Source organism: Protopterus annectens, chromosome 3.part1 (genome assembly GCF_019279795.1).
Source record: "Protopterus annectens isolate FY-2018-M chromosome 3.part1, PAN1.0, whole genome shotgun sequence".
NCBI lineage: Eukaryota > Metazoa > Chordata > Ceratodontiformes > Protopteridae > Protopterus > Protopterus annectens.
The window spans coordinates 1,862,801,777-1,862,815,917 of NC_056732.1; the positions used below are offsets into that span (position 1 = coordinate 1,862,801,777).

Genomic DNA, 14,141 nt, shown 5'->3' on the forward strand with positions numbered 1-14,141 from the left:
CTGAAAGTCCAATAGTCTATTCTTGGTGCTGTTCCAGATGACAAAGTTGTTGTCTATATAATGGTAGTAGCAACCCATGAATTGGTGGTAAGGTGAGTTGTAAACATGATCTTTCTCCCACATGCCTTGGGCAGTGTTCGCAAGGCTGAGAGCCATCGCTGCCCCCATGGCAATGCTTCTTTTTTTGCCTGTTAAAGTGGAAGTAGTTTTCTAAAATTACCCTAAGAAGCTTCCTGATGGCTTCTGTCCTAAGGGCTTCTGCTGGAAATTGGTCATTGAGTGCTTCGATTACTGTTCTGATACAAAAGTTCTGTGGAAGTACTGTGTAAAGTCCTTCCACATCTGTGGTTACCAGGACAGAATTTTCAATGACCAGCAATTTCCTAATTTGCTTGAAAATGTCCAGTGTCCAGTATGAAAGAAGGTTCAAGTGTTATTGGGTTATTAAGGGTTCGTTTTGGAAGCAGGGAAGTAGTAAAAAAGACAAATGGGAAGAAAACTGAGAGAATTACCTTTGGGGGTATATGCTTTTCCTATAAAGAAAGAAAGAATGTTACTTTAATTTCATATTCAAAATTAAGTCCAGTAAAGAGTGGAGTTTTGTTGAATAAAAAGAGGTGGATTAGGTTTGGAAGTCAGATACTATACCTGGCTTCACTGCATTTGTTTTGGATATTAATATGTAACAGCTGAGGAAGCAATATTGTTAGAGTGATGCCTGTGTGTAAAATAAGAAGATTTCTAAAAACATGTTGGAAAACTGAAAAAAGTTTCCCCAACGGGGTACTTAGCTTTAGTTTGAAGACTGTGGTTCTGAAACTCGAAAATGAAAATTTCAGGAGTTTGCCGACCGGCACTTGTGAACTGCTTCTGCTTCGAGCACTGCGAGGCAAGAAAGACTGATTAAAATGGTGTCGGCTGCATGTCTTATACCCCTGACCACTTGACGTCATGGAAGAGGAGACAGCAACCAACGCAGGACCCAAGATTTTGTTATTCAGGCAGACTGATGGCAACCTGCCCACAGATTTCCCAAATGTAATGACTGCAATAGTGAAACATGAATTACATCTGGCAGAAGCTGCTCACATCCATTAACCCCACCCAGCTTTTCCAGTGCTCGAGCTGCTACTTGAACTCTGGTCACCTGGGTCACAATCAGGATTTCTTCCTTCTGCACCACAATTCATTTTCGAGTTTCAGAACCGAAGTCTTCAAACTAAAGCTAAGTACCCCGTTGGGGAAACTTTTTCTTGTTCCTTACCGATGTCAGTGAAAGTTAATAATTGTATTACTTGTGGGAAGCATAATAAACAAAGGTAACACTGTGAAGAGGACAAAACGCACCGGACAGCCGAGATATCCAGTAAAGTTTATTCTAGAGTAAAACGTTTGAACAATCACCACGTTTTTCGTCATAGACTGTAAGACTTCTTCAGACACTGACACATTACAATTAGCATATATATATATATATATATATATATATATATATATATATATATATACTGACAAATCATTCAAATTGGTCAATAAAAAGCTATGCAAACCAATCCTCATGAATATTAATAAAATTCATTTGTAACTAAAAACACAAAAAGCTGAATGCCCTATCATTAGGTTCATGTACAGCAATAAAACATATATTTTAGTATATATTCAAGTATGTGAAAACATTGGGATCATATTGTAAATTTGTGGGAAGCAAATACCTCATAAGGATTTTCATTTGTACTGTATTCCTTGCCTAGGCCCTGACCACAACGTGCCTTGCTGTCGGTTTTGTCCTAAATTTTAACCAATGCACTATTAAGCGTCTGTATATTTTTGCTTCTAAATACTTTGGTTCAAGATTTAACTATTCCTGAATTGTCATCGGTTAGCAATCCGACTACTGGAAATCACAAAAAAATGCAAAGAAAATGACAGAGACAGACTGTTGAGGTCCAAAACCAACGACAAAGTTTCTCCTAAGCCAGTCGCTGGTTTGCCGGTACTCAGTGAGGCGCTTTCAGTTTTTTAGACACAGAAGTTGGTTTTGACCTTGTTTTTGTTGATGATAACAACAACATCATTTTGAAATGGTCTGCTTTGAGATGGCCTTCCCCACTGCCCCTGCAGCAAATGCCACCAGTAGTTGCTCAGACTTTCTTAGAGATTTTGTCCTGTTTAAGTAGAATCTTAGTTGTCTGTGTACATCCAATGAATGCAAAATCCGCTCCCCCTTGTTCTGCGGATTTGGGAAAAAAGTTGTCAGATGAATGGTCTGGTTAAGAGCCACACTAGATACCACCTTAGGCATAAAAGAAGGATTGGTTCTGAGGGCCACCCTGTCCGGACAAAAGATAATGAAAGGCTCCACTGCCATGAGTGCCTCTAGTTCTGAAATCCTTCTAGCTGAAGTGACTGCTAAAAGAAAGGCGGTCTTCCAAGAAAGAAATTTTATGTCCGCATTAGAAGCTTGTTCAAAAGAAGGTAGGGTGAGTTTTTCCAGAACAAAATTGTCATCATCAGCTGACTAGAATCCTCTCTCTCTCTCTCCTTCTAGGATTGGCACAATGTCAACAGCTGACTGGAATCCTCTCTCTGTACTCCCAGGATTGGTGCACTGTCATCAGCTGACTGGAATGCTGTCTCTGCCACCCAGGGCTGGTGAAAGTACAGTTGTGTACACTTACCATAAATGCAGATGTTCGAGTGTATTCACTGTTGCAGTCATTACATTTGGGTAATCTGCTGGCAGGTTTCCTTCAGTCGGCCTGAATTCCAAAGTCTTGGGTCCTGCGTCAGTTGCTGTCTTGTCTTCTATGACGTCAGGGGTATAAAACATGCAGCCGACGCCATTTTCTTTAGTCTTTCTTGCCGTGCAGTGCCCGAAGCAGAAGCATTTCGCAAGTGCCGGTCGGCCGACTACTGAAATATTCGAGTTTGAGTTTCAGAACCGAAGTCTTCACTAAAGCTAAGTACCCCGTTGAAACTTTTTCTTGCTTTTTACCGATGTCAGAAAAAGTTAATAATTGTATTACTTGTGGGAAGCAAATACCTCATAAGGATTTCCATTTATATTGTATTCCTTGCCTAGGCCCTGATCACAACCTGCCTGGCTGTCGGTTTTGTGCTAGATTTAACCAACGCACTATTAAGCGTCGGTATATTTTTGCATCAGAGTATTTTGGAAACAGATTTAACTACCCAGAAATGTTGTCTGATAGTAATCCGACTACCGGAGTACATAAAAAACGCAAAGAAAAGGACAGAGAAAGGCAGTCGAGATCCAAACCCGACGATGCTTCTCCTAAGCCAGTCACCGGTTCGCCGGTACTCAGTGAGGCACTTTCGCAGCCCCTGATACCCGCTACCTTCGAGTCGCAGGCCTCTACCGACACCCATGTGGAGTCTGGCATGCTGCAAGATACTCAAGGTATTGGACCAATGGATGCATCTCCCTCGGATGGGTCCAGAGCCGCTGAGCAGGCACCAGCTTCTGAGGGTGTATTCAGACCTCAACATTTGTATATCAAACCGACGACAGCTGCAAAAACCAAAGACAAAAGCAACTTCTAAAACTAAAAGACCGATGCATGAGCCATGTGCACAGGCCTCTATGCCTAAAAAACAGATGATCAAAATGGCTGACAACCTTATTACCTTGATCAGGGGTACCCATCCCCCTCCAGATAAGAGGCCTAGGCAAACGCACTGATTATAAATCTTCAGATCAGGTTTCTATTTCTTCTGATTCCTCTTCTGATCAGGAATTATCTATACCTCCCTATGAGGATTCTGATGCTGAGGAGTCTATTCCATCTGCATCTCCTCCTGAGGATTATTCATTTGGAGAAACCTTGCATACGTTGAGGGAGCATTTTCACTGGGAGAGTCAAGACTTCTCAGAATCAAAAAAGAGGCTCGGGGATTTCCTTCTTCTCCCTCAGCACAAGTCTTTAGCATTTCCCCTTGTTTTAGACATTGTGGATGATGTGTTTTCGGAGTCAAGCTTGTCCCCTGACTCCTTACCTCCAGCTCCTAGTAAGCCTGACAGATATTACAGGGTCCCTGACTCACGTATTTTTTTATTTAGAAACCCTGCTGCTGATCCTGAAACTATTTCACAGGGCCCAAAGCGAGTTAAGGCCTCAACAGAAAAAAATCCTACCCCCTCTGACAGAGATTCAAGGGCACTGGACAAATGGGGAAAAAAGGTTTATACGTCTGCAACCTTGTCAATCAGGGCTTTAAACTGTCAATTTCATATGCTTAAGTACCAACAACTTGTTATGGGATTGATGTTGATTTCAGAATGTACATAAAATAAAGAATTGCAGGACTTATTGCATGCAGCTGAACAAGTTGGAAAGCATACTTTGCAATGTGGTTTTGATTCCTTAGAGGCCTCCTGCAGGTCCGCATTTACTGGATCTGTGATTAAGAGGCATGCCTGGTTAAAGGAACAAAATTTGCCTGATTATGTTACAGCTAAATTGTTAGATGCACCTTTACAGCATGAATCTCTGTTTGGTATTAAGGCAGAAGAGGTTTTAAAGAAAATGGAAGACAAAGCTAAGTCTATGCAAATTGTTAAAGACTTCTTACAAGTGCAGCCACAAAGATTCAGTAGACACTGGCCTACAAAGAATTGGTCCTTTCCTGTGTCAGACAGAGCTCAAAGGGGCAAATCCAGATGCCTTAAGGGTTCCAGATACCAGGCGCAAGACTCATATAGGTCAAAGCATTGGGGCGCATCCACCTCCAAATCTGGGGGAGATAAAGCGCAAACCTACAGAAAGCAATCCCAATGACTTCCCACTGCCTACACCAAGCACTTATCTGTTGGCAGCACCCATAGGGGGAAAATTAGCACTTTTTGCTCAAAATTGGCATTTAATAACCCAGGACAAGTGGGTACTAAACATCGTATCACAGGGATACCGATTCCATTTCCACACTCTGCCAATGGCAAATGGTTGGCCAGATCTGCCAAAAAATCAATGGGCAGAGGCACAGAAACAGGTTACGTCACACATGGATATGAGGGCCATTCAGACAGTACCAGAACAGGAAAAAGGACAAGGTTTTTACTTAAGACTGTTCTTGGTACCCAGAAAGGACAAGGCCTGGCGGCCAATACTGGATTTATCGATTTTGAACACATACCTGGACATTCCAAAATTCAAAATGCTGACTTTGCAGCAGCTTCTGCCCATGCTGGGCAAGAATGCTTGGCTGATGACTTTAGACCTAAAAGAGGCATACCTGCATGTCCCAATAAGACAGTTGTGCAGAAGATACCTCAGATTCAAGGCTGGCTTAATGCATTACCAATTCTCTGCACTGCCCTTTGGCTTATCTACTGCACCCACAGTGTTTACAAAGTGCCTGGCACCAGTAATTGCATTTTGCAGACAAAGAAGTTTACAAATATATCCGTACTTGGACGACTGTCTCATTCAAGCAGAGAACATGGACACTCTTCTTCGACACCTGGCATTTGTGAAAAGGCTTCTAACATGCCTAGGGTACACAATAAACGAAAAGAAATCACAACTTGTACCCTCTCAAAAGATAACATTCCTGGGTGCAAGCTTGAATACAACTGCCCAGATGGCTTACCTCACGCCAGACAAAGGCGACAAAAGCACAGTCTTCTGCAAGACACATTCTGCAGGCTCGGGGCTTCATGGCATCCTGCATCCTACTAATTCCATATGCAAGACTGCATATGAGGAAACTTCAGTGGGACCTAAAAAGTTTATGGAGTCAGCATTCACACAGTCTAGAAACAATGATTCCTCTCATTCCCTGCCTCCAACAGGAGTTTCTATGGTGGGTAAAGGTCTGTCACCAAAACATGGGACGGCCCTTCACTCTACTCCCTGCCAGCCAAACCTTAACAGACGCATCAGATTATGCCTGGGGGGCCCACATAGCAGGAAGATGCATTCAGGGCATATGGGCACCAAAACAAATGCATCTACATATCAATCAGAAAGAGATGCTAGTTGTTCAAAATGCCCTAACAGCCTTCAAGGACTTACTTCATCCAGGACAACTACTGATATGGACGGACAGCACCACAGTCATGTGGTATATAAACAAGCAAGGGGGCACACACTCATACCCCCTTTGCAGATTAGCCATGGCACTGTGGGACGCAGCTTTGACCTACCAAATACATCTTCAAGCGCAATTCCTGCCAGGAAAACAAAACACTCTGGCAGACGATTTATGCAGAAACCTTATGGATCCTCACGAGTGGAAACTAAATCCACAATTCTTCAGCATGATAACAGAGAAATGGGGGAGCCCAGACATATATCTATTTTTCTCTCCTTAAAATTATCAATTGAAAAGATTCTGCACAAGGACTTATCACAGACAAGCTTGGAAAGTGGACGCCCTATCCTTTAGTTGGAAAAACCTATCGGTTTACGCCTTTCTCCCTCTGTCTCTTTTACCCAAGGTCCTCTTAAAAGTCAGACAAGAGAAGCCAAAGATGATATTAATTCCCCCGGACTGGCCCTGACAATACTGGTACCCAATCCTAAGGAACTTGTCTCAATACCCAGCTTGGACCTTGCCTCAAAGACCACAACTACTGTCCCAGTAAAACAATCCGATCCTGCACAATCAACTACAGACTCTGAACCTGGCAGCATGGCTAATCATGTAATCATACAAACGACACCTCTCAGTAAAGCTGTGATGGATGTCCTTTTGGAAGCCAGAAGGCCTAGTACTAGAAAATCTTATGCTGACAAATGGAAGAGATTCTGTGCTTGGAATCAAGCACAAGGAACTGATGTAGCAGAACCACATATTCCTCAGATATTACAATACTTGACTGAATTTCTTGACAAAGGCCTATCTTTCTTATCAATCAAAATCCATGACTCTGCCATTTCGGCTCATTACAATACAGAGCCACCAATTTTTTCTCATCCTTTAATAAAGCAGTATCTTAGAGGAGCCAAAAATTTAAGGCCTCCTAGAAGATCACCATTACCTGCATGGGACCTCAATTATGTGTTGGAAAAGCTCACCCTGCCTCCATTTGAACCAGCTGCTACCACTGATATAAAGTTCTTATCATGGAAGGCAGCTCTGTTACTAGCAATTACTTCAGCAAGAAGAGGTTCAGAGCTACATGCCCTCATGGCTGTAGAGCCTTTTATCATATTTTACCCAGACAGGGTGTCTCTGAGTTCAAATCCTACTTTTATGCCTAAGGTGGTTTCCAGTGTGGCTCTTAACCAAACAATTCATCTGCCAACTTTTTATCCAAATCCGCAGAATAAAGGAGAGAGAATTCTGCATTCCTTAGATGTACACAGACAGCTAAGATTCTACTTGAGCAGGACTAAAGCTCTAAGAAAAACTGCACAATTACTAAGTGTCGTATGTTGCAGGATCAGAAGGAAAGGCTATTTCAAAGCAGACAATTTCAAAGTGGATAAGCCACTGCATATGTTTCTGCTACTTACACCGTGGTAAACCTGTGCCCATGGGCATTAGGTCTTATTCCACCAGAGCTTCAGCTACTTCAGCAGCCTTTCTCAGAGGAGTACCAACCAAAGACATTCTAGAGGCTGCTACTTGGAGTTCTGTTCACACCTTTACAAAGCATTACCATTTGCCTCTCTAAGTCCAGGGCAGACTTTGCCACTGCAGTGCTGCAGGGCCTTAAAGCCGCACCTAATGCTGTTTAGCTCCAGCCTCCCAACCATAGCTTTGGGATTCTACCCAAATGTAATGACTGCAACAGTGAAACATGAAGAACATAGTACAGTTGTGTACACTTAGCATAAATGTAGATGTTAGAGTGTATTCACTGTTGCAGTCCAGGTTACCCTCCCGCCATCCCCCTGTCATTCTAAAGTTTGTCTTTCCTTCTCTATCTTCTACAACCTATGTGGTGTATTTGCTTGTAGATGAAGGTAAAGTTTATATTGATGCATGTATATGTATATATATATATATATATATATATATATATATATATATATATATATAATATTGCAAACTTTTTGCGGGCACCTGACATTGGGGGAAGACAAGACTGAATAAAATGGCATCGGCTGCATGTTTTATACCCCCTGACGACCTGACGTCATGGAAGAGAAGACAGCAACCGTCGCAGGACCCGAGACTTTGATATTCAGGCCGACTGAGGGCAACCTGTCAGCAGATTACCCAAATGTATTCACTGCAACAGTGAATACACTCAAACATCTACATTTGTGGTAAGTGTACACAACTGTACTTTCTTTTTTCTTGCCTTTAACCCATTAAGCCATCTAGTTAACAGATTAGTTCATGGCTGTAATTTGGCTCCCATAAGATAACAAAGTATAAAGACCGCTCATCCTCTTTTTTTTTTGCGGATGATTTAAAACTGTTTTTCACCACATGAAGAACTGAAAGTACAATTGCAAGTGCTCACAATTTTATCAGATTATATAAGAATCCCATTTGGTCTTGATAAACATGCAAAAGCAACCTTTAAAGCAGGAAATTTGTACTACCAAGAAAATATCGGTCTGGGAAAGGAATGTGGTATAAAAGAACTTGAGCGGGAGTGAATGTATAAATTCTTTGGGAATTGGTGAAGGATCAGCAGTAAAAGATGAACAATAAGGAATGTTTTAGAAGACTAAAATTAATATTGAAAGTAAAATTAATACTGAACGTAACCCTGATGTCCGTAAAGCCATAAACCAATTTGCGCTTCCTATTCTAAATCACATTTGTGCCATGATTGACTGAGCCCGAAAGGTATTGAATCATTTGGACAGGAAAACAATTCAGTGTGTACTAAGATTTCAAGAAGGTGTAAGGGCAGTCGTAGGACTGCATACATATCTGCTCACATGACAAGATTCAAATGTAGTGAAAGTTTTAAAACATGAGGAAAATAAGTCTAAGATGACTTCCCTGCTTAGTTTTGCAGAAGCATGTCAGTGTGAAGCGGGAATGGAAATTAAACCAGAAGCAGACCGAAATCAGGCCACAGCTGAATTTGCCAAAAAACAATAGAAGAAATATAAGGTGAAGGATCAGATGAGAAGGCAAGAAATGTGGAAAATGCATAAATATAGTTACAAGTACAGAAAACTCCTGGAATAACCTCATGTCGATCAGAATCTAATAGAGGAAAGGAGAGGTGAATTTAAACCAAAAGATGAAAGGTTAATATTGGCAAACCAGGATAGTGGACTGCATACATATTGATTTACAAAGTCCATTGAACTTGTCTGAGAAACAGACATGCATGTTTTGCAAAATAGAATTGGAAACAGTCACACATTTTGTTACTGGGTTTGTTAAACAAACAAATGGCAGAAGGCCTGTATACTGAAAGGCATAATAATGTGACAGGATCATTGAAATGGGGATTGTGTAAAAATTATAATATTGAAGCAGCTGAGAAACATTGGAAACATGAGATACAAAGCATTATAGAAAATGATGGTGTATATCACTTGGGATCACCCATTGCCAACAGTTCATAAATAGATGCGAGAAAACAGACACAGTAATCCATAAAAAGAAGACTAAAGTAGCATTGATCACTGAAGTTGCTGCACCCAGTGACTACACTGTCTTTTGTACAGAGAGACACAGTCATAAAATACCAGTATTTGTAGGCAGAACCGAGGACAATTTGGAAGGAGGATACCCAGACAGTTCCAATAGTAGTAGGAGCAATGGGCTTCGTAAAAAATAATTTATAGTCATATTTAGATATGTTACCAATGAAGTCTTTGTGAATTGCAGAAGTCATTTCTGGGCACATTGTGGGTGTTGTGAAGAGCACTTCTGACTAACCTCAAAGATTGAAACAACACTAATTTCATGAACTTTAATCGTACTTTGACATAGGAATGGAGTCCATCCTGTCAACCCAAAAGACTTGGAGTAATTAAACTGAGAAAGGATCCGCAATCAAACATGAACAAATGTGTACAAAACTCAGTAGGGAATATTTTCGAAGACTAAAATTAATAGTGAAAACAGCCCTGACGTCTAGGAACAAATTCCAAGCTATAAACCAATTTGATCTTCCTGTTCTAACTTACAGTTTTCAGGTGATTGGCCCCTAAAGGTACTGGATCATTTGGACAGGAAAACAAGAGAAATGCTTTACGATTTTCAGATGATGTATAAAAATCAGTATATGCCAAGATGATATATTCTTCGTTCTGAAGGAGGTGTGGGCCTCCTCGAAATTGATTACAGTCTTATGATTGCAGATTTACAAATGTATACATACCTTCCGACTTCACCAGATCCAAACATACTGAAAGTTTTAAAACATGAGAAGGAAAAAGTCTAAGACGACTTCTCTGCTTGGTTTAGCAGAAGCATATCAGTGTCGAGCGGGAATGGAAATTAAACCAGAAGCAGACAAAAATCAGACAGCAATTGAATGTGCCAAAAAACAAAAGAAGTAATATAAGTGAAGGATGAGATGAGAAGGGAAGAAATGTGGAAACGGCAGAGATGTAGTTGCAAGTACAGAAAACTCCTGGAACAACCTCACTTTGATTAGGATGTGGCACAGCAGTGGTTAAGGAAAAGTGAATTTAAGCCAAAAGATGCAGGTTAATATTAGTGGCCCATGATAGTGGACTACATACCTGTTGATTTACAAAGTCCTTTGACCATGTGGGAGAAGCAGACAAATGTAGATTTTGTAAAACAGAACTAGAAACGGTCACACGTCTTGTCGCTGGATGCGATACACTAATGACAGAGGGCCTGTTTACTGAAAAGCATAATAATGTGGTACGACTGTTACACTGGGGGTTGTGCAAACTTTACAAAACTGAAGTAGCTGAGAGGCATGGAAACATGATCCACACAGCATTGCAGAGAATGATGAAGTTGATATCACATGGAATCGCCCATTACCAACAGTTCAGAAAACAGATGCAACAAAACCAGATATAGTAGTCCATGAAAAGAAAACAAAGGCAGCATTGAACAGTGAAATTGCTACACCTGGTGATTGCAGTGTCTTGTATACACAGAGACACGGAGTCATAAAATAACAGGATTTGCAGGCAGAAATGAGGGCACTGTGGAAAAAAGATACCCAAACAGTTCCGATAGTAGTACGAGCAATGGGTCTTATAAATAAGAATCTATAGTCATAGTTAGATATGATATTGATACATGTAACTCCATGTGACTTACAGGAGTCAGTTCTGGGCACATTGCAGGTGCTGTGAAGAGCACTTTTGGCTAACATAAACTATTGAAACAATACTAATTTCATGAATGTTAATCATAATTTGATGTAAAAATGAGATCCATTCTTGTTATGGTACTAGAAATCCAAACGGCTTGGAAAAATTAAACTGAGAAAGGTAAGTTTTTAACCTAGTGCTAGTTGAGGAACTCCAGAACGTTTCTGAAATGGTGTACTTTTGGTTTATGGCAGACTTAATGTTCTTTGTATTAAAGCATTGAATGTTGTTGTGTCTTTCGGCTTATCCTGGTTAGGGGTCGCCACAGCGTAACTCTGGTCCTCTAATGTTTGGTAGTGGATTTTTACGTGCCGAGTTACCAGCCCTGACGCACAACCTTCAACGAAGGCACGCCCATTCACACATGCCTCCACACAGAAGACGCTCTAGCTGAGAATCGAACGGGACAACGTCTTGCTGTGAGGCGACAACGCTACCGCAGCATATTATACGAGACAGTGTTTGTTTTTTATTAATGGCGGAAAAAGTCCGAAGTCCTCCGGCGAATTCCCCTTTTCCATTAGTATAATCGCCTGGCCAGCAAGCGCCAGTCTTTTGGGAGGGGTCATGGTATAATAAAGCATTGAATCATTACAGAAATTCTATTGTGTTTACCTTTGTAAAATGCAGATATATTTACAGCTTCCTATAGAAATGTTAGCATGTCACTCAGAGACTCCTATGCTGTGGAATAAAAATCCCGTCCCATGAGGCAGAGCAGCTGGACCAATATTTTTTACATAAAGGTGGCGTGGTGACAAACTTTGGGCTAGGCTTACAAATGCCTTAGGGCAGATTGCCTAGCATAAACCTATGAACCTATGTGTAATGCAGAGTGCTGATATGATGGAAAAATATTCAGGAGAAGAACAAATATGGAGCAACACTTTTCTGCTTTTAAATTTCCTTTTTTTTTTTTTTTTTTTTTACATGAGGCAAGCCCCAACATGTCCCAAACATCTGTATACGAACTCCAAGATGGCATTACTTTGAAAAAAAGGGAGTACTCTGTTAAGTTACCACTGAGACATAACATCTGTAAGTCCATTTTTATGGCCACTCAGTCTCCGCATTAGAGGACTTGCTAAAGCAGGTCTGCAAACTTTAAACAGTTACCATATTTTACTTTTATATGTACGTATTTATTTGATATAGTCTGAGCATACTGTTCTTTTATCAGAGACCTTTTATTTTTATTGTTTGCACTAGAATTCCTTTAATCCCCATCTACACTGGCTCAGGTTCATGCTAGGATATTTTGAAACGTTATGTTTTTGAATTTCAGTCCTCAGCGATATCTGCTATAGGAATTACACAAACACACACATGTGAGTACACACACACAAACACAAACAATAAAAATGTAGACATTTAGTTTATTTCTTACATAGGAGAACGTTCTTGTTGAGAGAATGCAGGATGGCAGAGTAATAATACAACATAGGAAGATGAAAAAGCATTTATTTGTCTCCAGAGATGGTATTATCCATAGTCCTTGATAAAATGTAGCTTTTTTTGTAGTGTACTTTTATAATTTTGTTTTAGACTTGTATGATTAAACCATTGTAAACAAAGTGTAAAATAATTACTCGAAAGTTACAGTGGTTAAATGTACATTTACTTTCATTTGTAGGTTATAACATCCCATTGTATGAACTTCTGTTACTTCTTATGAAACATGAAACATTTCCAGCTACTGAGACTGAAGGAAGAACAACAGTGCAACAAGCACGACTTCCTGGTAACAAAACCAGCAGTAAGTACATAATAAGTATTACAACAAAGGCAACTTCCTGATAACAGAACCTGCATTAAGTACATAATAAGCATTACAACAAAGGCAACTTCCTGGTAACAGAACCAGCAGTAAGTACATAATCAGTATTACAACAACAGCAACTTCCTGGTAACAGAACCAGCAGTAAGTACATAATAAGTATTACAACAAAGGCAACTTCCTGATAACAGAACCTGCATTAAGTACATAATAAGCATTACAACAAAGGCAACGTCCTGGTAACAGAACCAGCAGTAATTACATAAATAGTCTGAGAGTCTGATGGAGGTATAGGAGACAGAGTATGTTCAGAACACAATGGTGAATTAATCCGGTAAACATGTGAAAGCACACTTGATTCATTATGCTGGGCCCAGGCACTTTTCCTAACATAAACCAAGTCCAATTGCCACATCATGCCTACTAGTTACAGATTTGTGATCTCCATTCTGAAATATTTTCCAGCTCTACAGAACATGGTGTGGTACTGAAGGGTGGGAGTGGACTGTACTACAGAACATACCATGGTACTGAAGGCTTGGGGTGACCAGTACAGTAGAACATGGTGTGGTACTGAAGGGTGGGAGTGGACTGTACTACAGAACATACCATGGTACTGAAGGCTAGGGGTGACCAGTACTGCAGAACATGGTGTGGTACTGAAGGCTGGAGGGTGCAGTACTGTAGAACATGGAGTACTGAAGGGTGAGAGTGGGCTGTACTGCAGAACATGCCATGGTACTGAAGGCTGGGGGTGACCAGTACTGCAGAACATGGTGTAGTATTGAAAGCTGGGAGTGTACAATACTAACAGAACATGGTGTGTTACTGAAGGCTGGGGTTGGCGGTACTGCAGAACATGGTGTGGTACTGAAGGCTGAGGGTGAGCAGTACTAAAGAACATGGTGTGGTACTGAAGGCATGGGGGTGAGTAGTGCTGCAGAACATAGTGTGGTACTGAAGGATGAGGGTGAGCAGTATTGCAGAACATGGTGTGGTACTGAAAGCTGTGGTGTATAACTGAAAAGATTTGATGAACGTATGAACACTGGTGTAGGGCATGGTGTTGCAGATAGTCAATATAACTTTATTGTAACTATCCATTAGTAAAAAAA

The 14,141-nt window shown here is 40.7% G+C and overlaps 1 protein-coding gene across 1 annotated transcript in view; it reads left to right on the forward strand.

Moving 5' to 3' along the window:
• The window catches only part of LOC122798931 (zinc finger protein 766-like), a 178,081-nt gene extending 164,939 nt beyond the window's left edge, over positions 1 to 13,142 (forward strand). The window contains exon 3 of the mRNA XM_044068017.1: positions 12,883 to 13,142. Within this exon, the coding sequence (XP_043923952.1) occupies positions 12,883 to 13,046 (164 nt within the window). The 3' untranslated portion in view covers positions 13,047 to 13,142. The remainder of the gene's footprint in view (positions 1 to 12,882) is intronic.
• Positions 13,143 to 14,141: the final 999 nt, after the last annotated feature.